Source organism: Colletotrichum karsti (assembly GCF_011947395.1).
Source record: "Colletotrichum karsti strain CkLH20 chromosome Unknown Scaffold3, whole genome shotgun sequence".
Classification (NCBI taxonomy): domain Eukaryota; kingdom Fungi; phylum Ascomycota; class Sordariomycetes; order Glomerellales; family Glomerellaceae; genus Colletotrichum; species Colletotrichum karsti.
Genome location: NW_024065903.1, coordinates 1117197 through 1133642, shown reverse-complemented (window position 1 = coordinate 1133642; position 16446 = coordinate 1117197). Strand labels below are relative to the sequence as shown.

At 55.3% G+C, this 16446-nt stretch overlaps 3 protein-coding genes across 3 annotated transcripts; all 3 read left to right on the top strand.

Moving 5' to 3' along the window:
• Window positions 1-873: 873 nt before the first annotated feature.
• Window positions 874-3390, top strand: CkaCkLH20_01405 (uncharacterized protein; the record flags this gene model as incomplete). Its single annotated transcript, XM_038884124.1, has 1 exon — window positions 874-3390. One exon carries the CDS (start codon window positions 874-876, stop codon window positions 3388-3390), a length of 2517 nt encoding a protein of 838 aa, XP_038750716.1.
• Window positions 3391-8016: 4626 nt separating this feature from the next.
• Window positions 8017-9404, top strand: CkaCkLH20_01404 (uncharacterized protein; the record flags this gene model as incomplete). Its single annotated transcript, XM_038884123.1, has 3 exons — window positions 8017-8679; window positions 8740-8845; window positions 8908-9404. The coding sequence occupies 3 exons, from the start codon at window positions 8017-8019 to the stop codon at window positions 9402-9404; spliced, it is 1266 nt and encodes a 421-aa protein (XP_038750715.1).
• A 3676-nt stretch (window positions 9405-13080) lies between these two features.
• CkaCkLH20_01403 (C6 zinc finger domain protein) lies at window positions 13081-14790 on the top strand (the record flags this gene model as incomplete). The annotated part of the gene is made up of 1 exon (XM_038884122.1): window positions 13081-14790. One exon carries the CDS (start codon window positions 13081-13083, stop codon window positions 14788-14790), a length of 1710 nt encoding a protein of 569 aa, XP_038750714.1.
• Between the last annotated feature and the right edge of the window lie 1656 nt (window positions 14791-16446).

Sequence of the window (16446 nt, the reverse complement as noted above, 5' to 3'; positions counted from 1 at the left end):
TCCTTCGTGGGCGGGCCGGAAACCGCACTTCGACTGAGTCGCTTTGGTCGTGATACCTGCCAATGAATTGTTGATATCCATCAAAAGCTCCAAACCAAAGCTGACAACATGATTTGCCTAGAATGCGCCGAGAATACTGAACAATGCCTACCATCAACTTGACAAAGACAAAAGCCGCCGCCTCTGCGAGACCGGGTTGGTCCACAACGCAGCTGTCAGCGCCGCCAAGGCGCCGTTGCGATGTCAACTTTTACGCATGCGCAGTCTTTCCTAGACGCTCACGATCTTGTCAGATGAACTTGTCCAAGTTGTGAGGGGCACGCCGCAGCGGTCATGGCGGCAGACGGTGGCGTTTGCTAGTGGAAACGGACTATCGATTTAGTCGCATTAGAGGGTGAGCCTCGAATATTATCAGCTAGTGTCCACCGAACTGGGCCAAGACTCTGGGTGCTTGGCCAGAAAACAGTCGAAACCTGGCTTGCAGACTGCCTGATTCATGCAACCGATTCGGGCAGCACTTCCAGCTGCAATGTGAGGATTTGTGGTGATGTCTGGATGGCTGGCTGATTGAGGTCGAGACAACGAGACAAGGATACCTCGTGGGTGGTTGCTGAAGAAGAACCCCGGCCGGCCGAATGGCGGAGTCGGCGGTGCCAGCACTTGCCACCCGGTAACAGTCCGTCATCCACATCAGCTGGTGCGCGATTGCGGTCACTCCTGACGTAACTTCACAATTGGATCATCCATACTACAATCCCATCTTCGAGACGAACCACGAACGCCTGCGCAACCGACCGCCACCGACAGCCGGAGGACAGGTCGCGCAGCAAAACGATGGAAACGATATAGACTGGGAAACGGTCGTCCGACACAATGCCTAACCCACTCGAAGACCCGCGCCTGGTCGTCATCGGCCTTGCCCTCGTCGGCGTGCTCTGGATCTTCCTGGCGCCCGGCAACGGCGGCGCGTCTCTCTTCTCGGCTTCCGACCTCGCGATGCAGAGATTACAGAGACACCAGTACGCGCTCGACCTTCTCAACTCGTCGTCATGGGGCGATTTCTCGCCGCGGCTGAACGGGACGCAGGAGCTTCCTCGCTCGCTCAACATCACGGGCTTCCGAGCACAGGATGGCTTCGCGTGGGATGACCTCGAAAAGTTCCAGGAGAAGTGTTTGGAGTGGAGCCACAATGCAATACCGCCTGTCGGAGGAGTGAATCTCTGGGACATTGGCGAGGGCGAGGCGGTTTGGCAGAATGCCACTGGGGCCGTGAAGGGGACTTGGGTGCGGAAAGAGGCATCGGCGAAGAGGCAGTGGACGAGTTACAACCTGAGTGCGATCACGCCTAGTCTGCACTGGAGCGGCGCAGAGGCGGATTGGGCCAGGAATATCACGGGAGACGAGGGCAAGATTCTGCTGGATCTGATTGACACGGGAAGGCAAACCAAAGAGTTTGAGTATCGAAGTGTTTTGGACGACGGTATTCCCTCGTCAGGGGGCAGGGTTCGGAGTGCTAAGGCCGCTTTGAATATCGAAGACATCAAGGGAACCGGTGTCAACTGGGAGATGAGGTTGCATGGGGTTCATTGGCCGCGTCAAGGGACCATCCTTCTGACCACTACCAGTGAGAAGTTCGACGGCATTTTCGGGCTGCCTTTTCTCACACCCAGCCCCGACTTTTTCCAGTCCAGCCGGAGGCTTCTTAACGCGACTCTGGCTGAGGTGTTGCGGCGAAAGGAGCAGGAGGTTTTTAACGACGGCGTGATGCCCTGGACATCAGACCCGTCCAACCCGCCAGATACCCTCAACCCGTCACCGCATTGCGAGTACATCATGTACGCGCAGGTTCACCCCCCGGACAGGAGCCGACTCAACATGAAAGGCTTCCAGCCTAACAGGGCAGGAATGTCTCGGATCATCAGCGACATCGAACAAGAGCTTCGCTTCCCGGAGGGTGCTCCCATTCGCGGCATCCCAGAGCTGAAACTATCAGCCATCATCTGGTCCCCAGACTGTGGGTTCTTTCTCGAGACCAAGGGTCCGCCGGACTTCGCAGCAGCAGACGGCGAGCATCTGCAAGGCATGAAGACGGAGATCATATATCACAAGATCCGCGTCTGGATACTCGCCTTCGCAGGCGTTATTATCGCCCAAGCACTCCTCCTCAAACACCAGATAAAGGAGTCTGCCACACCGTCGACTATGGGCCGCATCAGCTACTCTACGATTAGTATGATGGTCATGGCTGACGGCAGCGTCTTCGTGGCGGCAGCCATGTGGGTTCTCGACGCGAGTATCACGTACCTTGAGTCTCTGTGTCTCCTCTTCGCCGCACTCCTGTCCATGTCCATGGGGGGTTTCTTCCTTGCTGAAATCCATAAGGTACAGGAGCCGGAGAACAGGAGACGGAACGAACGCGAGCAAGCCGACACACCACGCACGCTGGCCACGCCCGCGCAAAGCCTCGGCGCAGGCGAGCTTCCCCGGCCCGTCACTGCCGGACCGCGCAGACGAGCCCCGAGCCCCCCGATCATCGTGCCCTCTGACCAAGACATCGACGCCGAGATAGATATGGTTACGACGGGCGCCGCTGCCGTACCGACCCCTGGCACCGCCCGCGCCGGCGGTTCTGAAGTCACCTTCCAGTCGGTCATTTTTCGCTTCGCCATGATCGTATCCCTCATTCTCTTCGTCTCCATAGCCTCCACGTCATGGTATCCCCGCCTGCGCAACCTCTTTCTCAACACTCTAGCCATGGTCTACTTCTCCTTCTGGGTCCCCCAGATCTACCGCAACATCATCCGCAACTGCCGCCGAGCCCTGACCTGGCGCTTCATGATCGGCCAGTCCGTCCTGCGCCTCCTCGCCTTCGCCTACTTCTACGTCTACGAGGATAACTTCCTCTTCGCCGAGCCGGACCACCGCGCGTTCCTCGTCTTCTGCGCGTGGGTGTGGATACAGCTCTGGATCCTGGCCTTCCAGTTCGTCCTCGGCCCCCGCTTCGGCGTCCCCAAGAGCTGGACCCCCGACGCCTGGGACTACCACCCGGTCCTCCGCGAAGACGGCGTCGAGGCCGGCGGCCTGCCCATCGGCCTGCTCTCCGAGCCGGGCTCGCCCTCGCTGGACAGGGTGCGGAAGGGCGAGGACAAGAAGGGCGGCGGCAGCAACCTGCGCGCCATCGACTGCGCCATCTGCCGCGAGGTCCTCGAGGTGCCCGTCATGAGGGCGGGCGAGGAGGATCCCACGGCCGGGGGCGTCGTCGGCGTGTTCACGAGGAGGAACTACATGGTCACGCCGTGCCGGCACATCTTCCACAGCGCTTGTCTGGAGGGGTGGTTGCGGTTCAGGCTGCAGTGTCCTATTTGTCGGGAAGAACTGCCGCCTTTGTGAGCATGGGCGTGAGCGTTAGCATTATGATACCTGAGATAGACATCATTCATGAAAGCGAATTGGAGTTTTGATAAATTAAGCTCTATTCAGCTTTCGGCTTCATTATCATGTGTTCCTGTGACGGGTAGTCGAAATACCTGTAGATGAAAGCCAAATTTGGTCTCTACGATCCTCGCAGACTTGGTAAACAGCCGACGCATATCCATGCCCATCTTGCGCGAGATCAACTTCCCGCCATTCCCGTCCAGACAATGAATGCCAGGCGGCTTTTTGAAATGCCTGAGTATAGTGAACCATTCGGAAAGCAAAACACGGGGAAGAAACGGTCTCCAAATCCCGTGGCTGTTGAATGATGAGGCGAGATTAGATTCTCATAACACGGATGGATAGGATACCCTTCGTCGACCAGTCTAGTATATCATTGTAAATCGAAGAGTGCGTTGCAAGTCTCCGGATACATCACTTGCTCACCCACGCTGAGCAGGCAGTCCCACCCAGAAGTCACGGACAGAAAGCGAGGATGATACGGAGAAATAAGCCGCACATGGCCGGTGTCAAGACTTGATGCTAGGTATTCTCAATGGGAGTCCTTGGGCCAAGTGTACTTGATGACTTTCGATAAGGAGCTGATCTTCCAAGAAGATGAGCAGGACGAAGCCAAGGCGCCAATGTCAATGTTCTATATGGCAAGCTTAGCTTTGAAGTCTCCAGGTCGAATGTTGTCTCAACCCGCGTCGATCCGAGGCTGATCTCGTGGCTTGGGTCTCGGGGACATCCGTTCGCGGGACGGTTATTTTGTCTTGTCTTGTCTTGCGCATATCGTTTTTGCCTCAAGAATGCCCAAGGCCCATCTTGATGAGACTAAACTCTTGCTCTTCTGCATCCCCAGAGCTGCTTCTTAAAGTTGTCTCGCCACTGGGAATACACTGCCATATCAGCCTTACTCGATGCTCGATGTGATTCGACGCTCCATATGTGTGAGTTCGCTGACCACGGCGATGGGCCGTGGCCATGCAGCAATGCGGCGCGGTCGACATCAACCTTCCTAACTCATCACGTCTCCCCCAATACCACCCACCCACCAGACGTCAAGATCATGTCACGCCCGATGTCGATCTCGCTTCCCCGGTCGTCGGTAGCTGTCTCCAAACGGGCCCGGGGGGTTGTGCGATCATGGCCGGTGTTGTGACGGCGAGAGTTCGTTTAGCGGTCAATGAGTGCATTGGGAACTGCGAGAGAAGCAACCCCGGGGAAGGGAACGGTTTCCGAGGTTCGTGGTTCGAAATCATGCTGTGAAAGCGCACACTGCTTGACACGGATATGACGCCGAGTGGTCCGGTGCGACTTGGACTTCAGGGTCCCGGGCGGAGCGCTTTCGGGGCGGGGTTCCTGTGCCAGTTCCCAGCTGTTTTCTCGCTCTGGGGGAATTCGACTTCGAATGGGGTTTGACCGGTGTACAGCGATGCTAGTTTAGAAACCTAGTTAGAAGTGCAACCAGTAAATCGAATGATGACTTTCCACCTCAAAGACTTCCACTGCTGTGAGAGCCCTGTAAGGCGCATCGAGGCGGTGGTCTGCATTCGAAATAGTCTGGAAAACCCGCGGGCTGAGGTGCGTGATGCACATCTACATGATCATCACGATCATCTGCATGGGAACACCCAGGATGTGCGCGTCACCTCAGTCCGGCGCACCCAGACACTCGGTCAACATGCTACCGTATGAAGTCATCGCTAGAGTGCTAACGCTCATGGCGGGAGACGTTCGACAGGGGTTTGAACGGCGCCTGTTCAGTGGAACCAGCGAGGACCCCCGCGCAGTAAGCACAGCCTACCATCCAGCGGGACGTTTTGGTCATGACGACGCCAGCGCTTCCTCGCTTCTGCTCTGACATGCAGCAGAGATGCATTGGTCCGTCTTGCGGGATTGGCTCGTCGTCTCTCCCTCATCTCTCTGCGTGGAGAAGTGGACCAAGGCGTTTTGCGAGGCAGGATGCGCAGTCGAACTATCGCCCGTGATTCGGAGCGCGCGATGTGGTGCCTGCAAGCATTCATGAGACGGTCGTGATTGCTGTGCATCGGATGTAGATGTTGATGGCCAGGGATGTTTGATATCGAATTCCTCGCCATGGCCGGAACGGAGATGTCCGATGTCGAGCTCTGCTTGTGAGGAATGATGCGCGGTGAGATCGAGCACGAAGTCCTTCTCCATACTGTGTGGCCGGATGAGATGCTCTACGATGTTGGCCATCGACCGGATTGGGCTTCGTTGATTGTTGCCCCGGACCGGTAGATCAGAGTGCCACGCCTTTCTGAATGGCACTTGAAAGAGAGCCCTGGACAGATATCTAGTGTGTCTTTCACATGTTGTTCGGAAGATTAAAGAGAAAAGGCCCGGTTTGAATGACATTGGCCCATGAGGATCTGGACCAAAGTGTGTGGTCTCTTTCTCGCTCCACGTTACCAGAACCGGAAGTGTCATCTTCAAAGTTGAGCCGGCGGCTGTAACGGACATTCCTGGCCGGGCATCCCTGCCATGCCAGAGAAGCGGCCCCAGGGTTCGGCTCGGGTAGGTGAATTATACTGACCGATCAAAGGGAAAGCGGACGAAGGTCTAGGTCTCAGACCCTGAAACTGGAATACTAGGCCGCATGGTCGTCGAATAGAGGAACGCAGGGCGCAGCCCTCAAAGGCATCGACTAAACATGACTATCGAAGCCTGCAACCCAGTGAAATGTGCAGAGTATGTCAGTAGGGCTGAGGAAGACGCAGAGAACATGCGTAAAATGCAGCCAAGATTACCGCTCGCTGATTCAACCGTGGAAATCGTGGCTGGGGCCCGCATAGTAAGGCTGTTGAGAATATGATAACACGACTGGTGGCCGATGGCTGAGCAGCGACACTAACACGGCGAGCGTGATGTTGGCTCGCTAACTTGCCGTCATTGGATGTTTGAAGGGAGGCCGCCCCAGGTCAGAGCCCTACCGCAGTAGAGAATGACAGTGGTCTCTTTCCCCCGGCGGCAGGCAGGTTCCAGCGCTATGCTTGTCGTAGGGCTGAGTTGGAGGGCGGGATGCTGTGTCGAGGGGTCCGGCCGGAAGATGATTGCATCTGGACCCTAGCGGAAGCGGGCCGATAGAAGGGATTGTATGTGGCGCAGCTGACATGACTGACAGAAGCGGTGAGCGACACGCTGCGGGCTCTGGATTGACGGGAAGTCGTTTCAGCGAATAATAGACGAGAACTCCGAGGCCGATGTCCGATTCTGAAGAAACCTTCTGAAAGTGTCCTTCGTTTTGCTGCTACGCTGACCACGACAGGCGATCGTAAACAGGGAAGAGATCAGAAAAGACCGACTCGAAAGAGTAGTAAACCCGCCAATGGTACCTGGAGTAGGGTCGTGCAAGGATCTCGCATATGAGACAGCAGCCATCTTGAGATGTGTTTCTCTTCGCGATATTGTAAGTGGCCAGGGTGCGATCGTGTGCTCCCGGCTCACTAAAGCGCAGAGACCAGTATCCGTAGTTGACAGCCACCGGCAAGGCAATCAAGCTCGTGAGCTCCATTACCCATCTCCGGCATCTCTCCTAAGGGTTGGCGTTATATGATATATGACAGAGGTTATTCTGATTCTGATGCAAAGGTGTCATAGTCGACTGATACTGAGGTAGGTGCGCTGTGCCGTCCAAGGAAAAGCCGGCGGCAGGTGAACAGTTGCGGCTTTTCTGAGCCCGCAAGAGTCAAGGCCTAGGCCCTTCCTTTGTTTCCTGCCAACTGCTTGACAGAAACAAGCCGCCTCGCACGAGCCTGTCAAAACGGGCCGCTCGCGTCCACTTGCCAATGAGCCGCGTGACCTTGCGGATACCTTCAGGTGAAGAAACAAAGTTACGCTGCCATTGGCGATACGGAGTCAAGGGGCGGATTCGGCTTGGTGCCATGTGAGGTGCTTTAAGCCATGCATGCCAAGGCCGTCCCTGTTCTGCAATTGCCTCGCCGTCAGGACTGGCCCGGTCCAGGGTGCGGCCTCGACCTTGACAATGTCTCCCGCCGACAAAGAAGTCTCCAAATAACAGTCTGGTTTGTATCTTCGGAATTCGGCTTGAGGATCTGTCTGGTTTTGGAGGACTCTGTTCCCCTTTTGGTGATCTCCAGAGAAGGAGGCATGTCATTATGGGTCACCCGCTCAGTGGGGTTGCCAGAAGCGTTCGCCATGAGCCGAACTAAGAGGCCTTATTCGCCCGGTGACGGGACGGCCCATTAGACTGCCAATCCTCATGTCGTGCCCTTCACGAGGCAGCGAGACAAAATTGCATCAAAATCGCACGTTTGATAGCCACGCCGGTTGCAACAACCCCGTGAGAAAGACCGTCCGGTTGTATGCCTTACTTGGGCATCTTCAACGATATTGCATCGCCTCGTTAACGTTCGCTTTCAGCAGCTTCAAATCACGCCCCACAGACGTCATTCTTGGGTTCCCTTCACGAGCAGAATATGGCTTGTCGGTGGGCGAAGAAAAAGATGCGACTGCCATGAAAGCCTGTATATATATAAAGGAATCTGTGGGACGGACCGAGACTCGAGGGAGGAATCCCCGTGTTCTTCAGAATCGATATAGGCTTCTGACAAAATGCCGTCAATTAGCGCAGCAGCCGTCCTCCTGACGTTCGTCCTCCGGGCCCTCTCCGTCGCGGTGCCGAAGGTGGCCCCGGTCGGCGCTATCCCCGGTCAGTACATTGTCCGTCTGAAACCCGGACTTCAGGCCTCCGATATCCAAAGCCACCTCGACTGGGCCGTCGACGCGCACAGACGCAGCCCCCAGCGACGCGACACCACGGGTCTTGGAAAGTCTTTCAGCATCGGCCGCTTCAACGCCTACACGGGCAGCTTCGACGATGACAGCATCGCCGAGATAAGTGCTGCCGCTGGCGTGCACTCGGTTGAGCCGAACCGCTTCGTTGAGCCCGATGTCTTTATGTCGCAATCGTCCGCAACATGGGGCCTCGCAAGTCTGTCCTCTCCAAATCAGCTGCCAGATACCAGCAATGTCTATTCATATGCTTATGACAGGTCGTCCGGCGCGGGTACTTTCGTGTATGTTGTCGATACAGGCGTGCAAATCTCGCACCCGGATTTCGCTGGCCGCGCGGTCAAAGGGTACAACGCGCAGCCGGACGAGGAGTTTGACGATTTTGGCGGACATGGTACGCATACGGCGGGCGTTGTGGGATCTCAGACGTACGGCGTTGTGAAGAGGGCAACAATCGTAGATGTCAAGGTTCTTGCGGGTGGTGTAAGTGCGCATCCCTGCACAAGTCGTGATCGGCACTAACACGATTGTCGTCGCCATCAGGGCTCAGGCACTGTCGAGAATGTCCTCGACGGGTATAACTGGGCCGTCAACAACATTACTCAGACACCAGGCCGCCTGGGCAAGTCTGTCATCAGCATGAGCCTCGGTGCGGCAGCAAATCCATCCCTTCGATCCCCAAAGGCCCCATAATTGACGTATTCGCTACAGGGTTCGCCGTCAGCTCGCGAACATCGGCGCTAGAGGATGCAGTGAAGGCTGCGTATGACCTCGGTGTGGTGACGGTGGTATCTGCCGGTAACGGGAACCAGGATGCTGCAGGGCGGTCACCTGCAAGGGCAGAACACGCCTTCACAGTGGCAGCAGCGGACTGGAACAGAAACCGAGCGGGTTTTAGTAATTACGGGGCTTCGGTTGAGATATTTGCGCCTGGAGTTGACATCAAGTCTCTTGGTCTCGACAACGGATACGCCACGCGGTCCGGCACGTCCCAAGCTACGCCGTTTGTTGCAGGACTTGTGGCGTACCTGATGTCCAAAGAAGGCCTTACCACTCCCAAGGCGTTGTTGGACAGAGTGACGGCGCTGGCGATCAGCGACGTGGTGCAGGACAGCAAAGGCGCTGGAAATTTGCTCGCGTATAACGGTCGCCAGGGGGTTATCGTGGGCACCGCTCGCAGAGCTGTCGGGGTGCCTCTCAGGGTGTGAGCTGGCAGAGCTGTCGGGGTGCCTCTCAGGGTGTGAGCTGGCAGAGACATTTGCCGGTATCGAGATTGGTTGAGTAGGTGAGATGCAGATGTGGTGGCATGATCCGATGATCAACCGCTGTAGAAGGCTTGAATGATACCCCAAGGAATATCCGCGGATGATGTAACGAGATGGCATTGTTTTCTTCTTCGATATTCCTAAGAGATGCGCTGACTTCCGTTGGTATCGACCATGGACAGTTCACTTGACCAAGTTCCAGTTGATTGACTTCTAGATGGGGATATAATGGTTGACCTATGCATCGTCAGTACGGATACATTGGTCTCGTAATGGGTGCTATTTAAAACCTTGGCTTGGTAAGCTCTTAGCTTTTGTCTCGGCGTCAGTCTTAGGTCGATATCCAGTATCCGTACTTCGTAGACTCTCACCCGCTGGCGGTGACACCGGGATTGGTACCGGTACCGGTGTCAGTGGTCTCCGTCAGTAATCGGCTATGCTCCATGCAATTGATTCTGGTAGTTTTCGAATGGGAAGAAGATGTGCACGTGCAGATGTTTTCCAGCGGTGCCATCGATATGTCTCCATGTCGCTCTCCACTTGCCGTTCGCTGTGCCCCTTGCCCCTAGTCGATATGTGGTCATGTTTGATCAGTCTCGCAAATGATCCTGGAGACAAGAGCTGCAGGGCTTGTTAGCCGCCGACCGCCAACCACCGACCGATGTGCAGGAGCAAGCAGACAGCACTGCCACCAAAGCCTGGCATTGTGCTAGGTGGTTTTTAGGGTGGTTTAGTCGAGGGGTCAAGAAGCTTCGAAGAAGGCGTGGCCGACGCCATGCAGGATGCCGAGCGGCAAAGTACCTTATGGAGAAGGCCAAACGAATGGTCGAGAGCTGTGGATGCTCAGAGGAAGCCGGCGAGACAGAAATTCAGAGAGTGCGAGTGCGATGTCGAGGTCGTACTTTAGGTGGAAGTGAGAGGTGAGCCTGGACTCAGGTTGCTTGTGGTGGAGGGAAGGAGTGGGGTTCGAGGTTCACGCTGGAGATCTGGAGACGGAAAGAGCAGGGGCCACAGGTGCATGCATTCCATTGCTCTTGACTCTTGCCTCTTGAATCTTTCCATCATTATGGATGTTTCCTTCCCTTTCCAACTCCCCATTTTCACTGAGCCTGGCCTTTCTGGTTCTTGCTTTTTTGCTCTTGGCTCTCAGGGCTGTTCATAGGTACGAATATCCAGGCTCAGGAAACACCTTCTCAGCATGAAAATGTACCTCGGACGACGACGTATCTACACAACCTGGAATCCGTTGCACAAAAGGTACAATGACGGGATTGGACGAGAGCGGAAAGCATCAGGCAATTACCGATTGGGACAAGTCTCCAACCAAAAATCAATAATTCACTGAGGTATCCTCTCGCATCCTTGCACCCTACGAGTACCTTGCCTTTCCCATCGCACCTCAGCATAAGATACCTTACCTGGCTAGATACCTGATTGTTTGCTGAGGCAAGGTACAGACAAAATGCCACCGGGGATAGACAGTTGGTGTCGCGTCGCACCGAAGACGTACGACTGACAAAAGTCGTTGTGAGACGTCAAGTTTCCCCTCGTGCTCGTTGCTTCGTTCAGCGGCCCTGCCTCTGCTTCTGCTTTGCTTCGCTTCGCTTCGTACGAAGTTGAATAACTATCACCCCCATCCAAGCCCAACCCCGACTCCGTTCCCCCAGCTGCTCTTGTCCAAGCGTTGGAAGAGTGCAAGTCTCTTTCTGTTGGTTAAGTGTGGGCTCGACGTGGACGACTCACTCATATTTGTGCGAAGGCCTCTCTTCTTACTCGAGGGTGCCCAGACATCACCACTCTTTCTTGCTTTTTCTGAATTGGATGACACCAATCAAAAAGATATCCGGTACCTGACTCTTCTTACTATACGAGCTACCGGTACCCCATCTTCAACAGTCTGATGCCACCTCACGCTCGTCAGCTTGACCTCCCGGTACCTATTCGACGACGTTGGATCATCTGCATGGAGGGCAGCACAACGCAGTAACGTCTCCCTCATTTTCCCAGAGATCTGCCTATAAACTGGCAGCATTTTCCTCCATCATCATCATCACACAGCAACACACCACACTCTGAGAAACATCCCGGTCCACGTTTGTAAGGTATCTGCGTCCGCATCTGCTGCCCAGTACCAAGCCTCCTTCTCGGTGCAGCACTCTGCAGTGTGCAGGCAGGGCCTCCACATCGCGACTTGTCCCATCGCTTGGCTTCCTCTCTCGTGGATCTCCGTCTCCCCTACCCTACCCTTCCCTACCGCGCCAGCAACGTACGGAGACACTGCGACTGTACCTTCGGCTCCCCCTCGTCCCTGGTCCTTGTGGACTAACTAAGGTAAGCTAAGGTACGGAGTACTGCGACCTGTTTGCTGCTCCATCCACTGCCATTGCAGTGGCTTGCGCTCGACTGTCGCGCCGCTAATCATCTTAGCTACATTATTAGTTGCCTACCTACCTACCTTTCCTAGGAACGAATGCCCACGTCCGCACGCCCGCACGCCATCCGCCAGCCAGCCCTATATTACTCTATCGTCCGTCCTTCCCGGCCCCCAAACTCCTTCCCGCCGCGAATCCCCTTCTAGCCCTGCCGTCTCGCATCAAAACCAAAAGTCCGAAGCAAACACGAGTTGAAAAACACCCTCAGCACTTGTTTGCGATTCCGTCATACATTCTACTCAGGTCTGCTCAGCGCTGTCTCACCTCCTCCTCCTCGCCGCCTGTCTTGGGCCTCGATCCCCATCGCCAACCACTTCTGCTTTCTTCTTCCACCCTGACTACGACGTTAGTCATGTAAGTGAATTGTCTAGCGAGCTCAAGCCGAGGGATAATCCCGTCCCCCAGCAGATCGCTCCCCGCCGGACCTGTTCCCCGTCCCCGTCCCCGTCCCCGTCCTGGTCCTGACCGAATTCACGCTAGGCCTGAATGCCCTGTCTAACCGCCGAGTTCACAGACCACCCGTCATCGCGCCGACCCTTCCTTAGGTGCCCTCGCCGCCCACCTACTGCGTACCGAGAGCTTCTCATCCTCAGTCCCCTGCACTCCGTCCGAACCTCGTCTTGCACTCAACTCTACACCACAAGCAGCTCCTTGCGCTCATCAGACGAAAAGTTCGGGCTCACAGTCGTGATTACAAGGTGATGCATGTGTATGCGCCGCTTCGGCCATAGACTGCAGTCATCTTCCAATACTCGACAATGTCGTCCCCAAACCAGACCGACGCCAATTCGGCAAATTCAGTGACGTCCTCTAGTCCGACCTCCGATTCGCAACAGAAACCCAAGAGAGCGAGAACCAGCAAACCCAAGGTCAAGACAGGTTGCAATAACTGCAAGTACGAAACCAGTCTCTAAATCCTCCATGTGTGCAGCTTGGCATCTAATTTCAGTCATAGGCAGCGGCGCATCAAATGCGACGAAAAACGGCCGTCCTGTTCCCAATGTGTGCGCTCGAAGAAGATTTGTACTGGCTATCCGCCTCCAAGTCGCAGCGCGAGACCCCATGAAGTTCTCGCCATCGCGCCGAAGCCTCTTGCCGCACAGAGCAGTGGCCCTCCCATACGTTCTTCCATCGATCTGCCACCCCGGAGGGCTCAAAAGCTGCAGGCTCGTCGCCCGACCCCTCCGATGACCCCAGACTCAGGCATATCCGTCACACTGTACCGTCCGTCCGGAAATCTACAGTTTTCCCAGCAGGATGGTCTCTACTTCCAACTCTTCCGCTCGCACACTGCCAGTGAGCTTTCCGGATATTTCGACTCGGTTTTCTGGAGCCGGACCGTCCTGCAGGAGTGTCACTCGGAGAATGCTATTCGCCACGCCGTGGTTGCGCTGGGAGCGCTCTACAAGACCCTAGAACAATCATGCGAGTCACCGCCGGGATCACCGTCCGATTCGCTCAGTCCCTCCGATGGAGCGTACCGCCACTGGGAAGTCGCAGTAAAGCAATACTCCGAGGCCATCAATTCTCTTGTCCATTTGAATCGCGATCAAAAGTCGCACCGCACCTTGCTCATGGCCAGTGTGCTCCTGGCTTGCTTCGACTCCTTTATCGGCGATCACCGACAAGCAATCAGACAGATCCAAACCGGCCTCGGCTTATTGGAGAAGCTTCGAGCCGAGAGAAGAAGATCGTTTTTGTCTGCATCTGAGGAACCGGTCGAAGAGGAGCTTATCACCATGTTCACCAGGCTTGCCATCCAAGCGAAATCGTACGACATGGCTTTCCACTTTCCTCAACCTTACGTGATTCGACTCACTCCACAAAACCCCGAGTTCCCCCAGTCACCGCCCTCGGACGCTGGGAGCTCACCTTCATCTATGAGCTCAGGATCGATGCCGGACCAGTTCTTCAGCTTGATGGAGGCGCGAAGTGCTTGGGACAAGCTCCTTGAGAAGATGCTCCGATTTAACGAAACGCTGTTCAACTACCAGCATTCCACCGGAGCAAACGGTCCCATGGGCATTCTTCCTAAGTCGCTGAAGCAGTACGGAATGGGTTTCAAGGCTCAGCTCGACGCCTGGTCCGAGGCTTTTGAGTACCTACTCGAGTCTCGCACGGCCCCGGGTGTCAGCGATCATGAGAAAGCTGGGATTGCCGTCTTAAAGATGTTCCAAATCATGAGCCAGATCTTATATCTCATGACATACAGTGACAACGAGTCGCAGTTCGACTTCTTTCAGCCCCATTTCAAGGCGATTGTCGACCTCGCATCTGAGGTGGTGGGAGACGAAGAAAGACGTGCAGCGGCCAAGAGATGCCCTGACCCAGCTCTCTGCCCTCACAGACACAACCACACGCCGGACATATTTGGCGGCAACGCGTATAACACTTATCACATCAAGCCCAGCTTCAGCGCCGACCTCGGTATCGTCCCGCCTCTATTTGTGGTTGCTACCAAGTGCCGTCATCCGATCATTCGACGACAAGCTATCCAGCTTTTGAGCAGTAGTGCTAGGAGAGAGGGTATGTGGGATAGCGAGCTGACAGCCCGCATCGGACAATGGGTCGTGAACATTGAGGAAGATGGGGAGAAGATCCCATCACCATCGCCAAGGATGAGTCAACCGAATGGCAGTGCCCGGCAAGGCTCGGTCGATTTCGCGGAGGACGTTCCCCTTGGGCCTGGCGGTAATGCTCGTTGGGACGCCAGGAGGGATAGCGCCCTGCCCGGCCTTATCAAGTCGAAGCGGTCCATTCCGGAGGAGAGGCGTGTCATGGTTCGCGCCGTCGACTTTGATCTGAGGGCGAGGTTCGCGAACCTAATGGTTGGCACTCGAGGCATCATCACCGGAGCACCAGACTTGCGGTCTCAAGCGACGAAGTTGACGTGGTGATGGGAAGAGCAGGATGACTTTATTCAGCTTTGTAAAAGCGGCGTTCTGGTTTCCTGCGGTTCTGTTCTTGATATACCCCGGCGATTTGGAAAGGACCGAGGCTGCTGCACGTTTCGGATTGAACCCCCAGCACATTTTTCACCATTTACCACTCACTACAATCCAATATCTCAGAAGTCATGATTTATGAACGGAAAACAGTGCTGGACTCTGAATACGGAGAGAAGACGGCTGCAGAGGAGTACCTTGGCTGGTTGGTCTAACTTCAAGGCGCAGCTGTGAGCAGGAAAAAACAATTCAGACGTAGTTCGAGGAACGTGGACGACGGACTCAAATTGTGGACTGCGCAAGCAATAATAGTCCCGAAAAACATATTGTGACATAATACTCAACGATCGCAGCGACATACACGACATGAGACAATGAAAAATATTACCAAATGCAGGCCGTTCTAACTGGATAATTGTAAACAATTGGGGGCACTTCAGTACCTTGTTCGTGGCAAGTTGGCATTTTGTCGGTCTTCTCGTGCCGGTTGTGGATAGAAGTGGACCCCGGACCGGGCATGGATCGTCCCACCTCCGGCCCGGAGACAGCGGCCGCGCCGGAAACTAGCCTCCGTCGGCAATTTCGTCGCCCGATCTGATAAAGTCAAGCCTCGTCGCGGAAAGAACAAGGAATGAAGGGCTAAAATATGCCTCCGGTCCAAACCAGTCCAGGGTCCGGGCTGAGAGCCAACCGTTCGACGCAAATTGTAGAACGGGGGCTTACCAGGACTGTGACACAGGCGCGGTCCTGAATGTTTGTTGACATTGATCGTCGACGCGTGGTATCGAGGGGAGGGCGTTCGGGACGTGCCCGGCTGTCGACCAGCCATCTCTCTCTTTCCGAATGTCGGGCTGTCCCTGCCGCGACCCGGAGCCTCAAGCCTAGCAGGGTTTTTTCTCCTACTTCGATGATGGAAAACTCTGACTGGTCATCTATAGACGAGGAGGGTTCTCGATATAAGACCGAGGAGCCTTATTTTCCAAAGACCAGTGTTAGGTAGGGATTACCCTTCTTTAGGTTGCCCTGGGATGATGAGATGCCGTTCCCCGGCAACGACAGGTTGGGATGTTGCTTCGGGGAGAACTGGCGGCTTTCTTTCACGCAAACTTTTGTCTGGGGAGGACGTCAGGCGTCTCACGACAGTTCTAATATCCTTGTATTTCTCCTAGTTGTCGAAACGGCCTCACTTAGACAAAAGCTGCGAAAGTCACCTTTAGAAAAAGGCATCCGACATGTCAACAAACAAACTCCACGGTGACATTCCGGGCGCGTACAGCTCTGGACGATGATACTCCCGCACACAGACTAACGTCGGGATATCCGTCCGCTGGGCTCGTATTAGCGTAGTTGCCGCCGGCGGACGATCAACGACGGCCATCATCCCGGGAGGGGCGAAGATTGCGACGATGAACGGAGGGGAATCTCATCTCGTCCAGTGGCAGGGATGGGCCTGTCTATGATGTTTGTTTATTTTTTCGATTTTATTAGCTCCTGGTCAACGGATGAGAGAGATGGAGCCTCAACCTTTAAATCACATTTGTATCGTCAACTATCGCATATGAGCGTCTGACACCTCACATGTCGGGGTCCACGGGCACATCACATCGA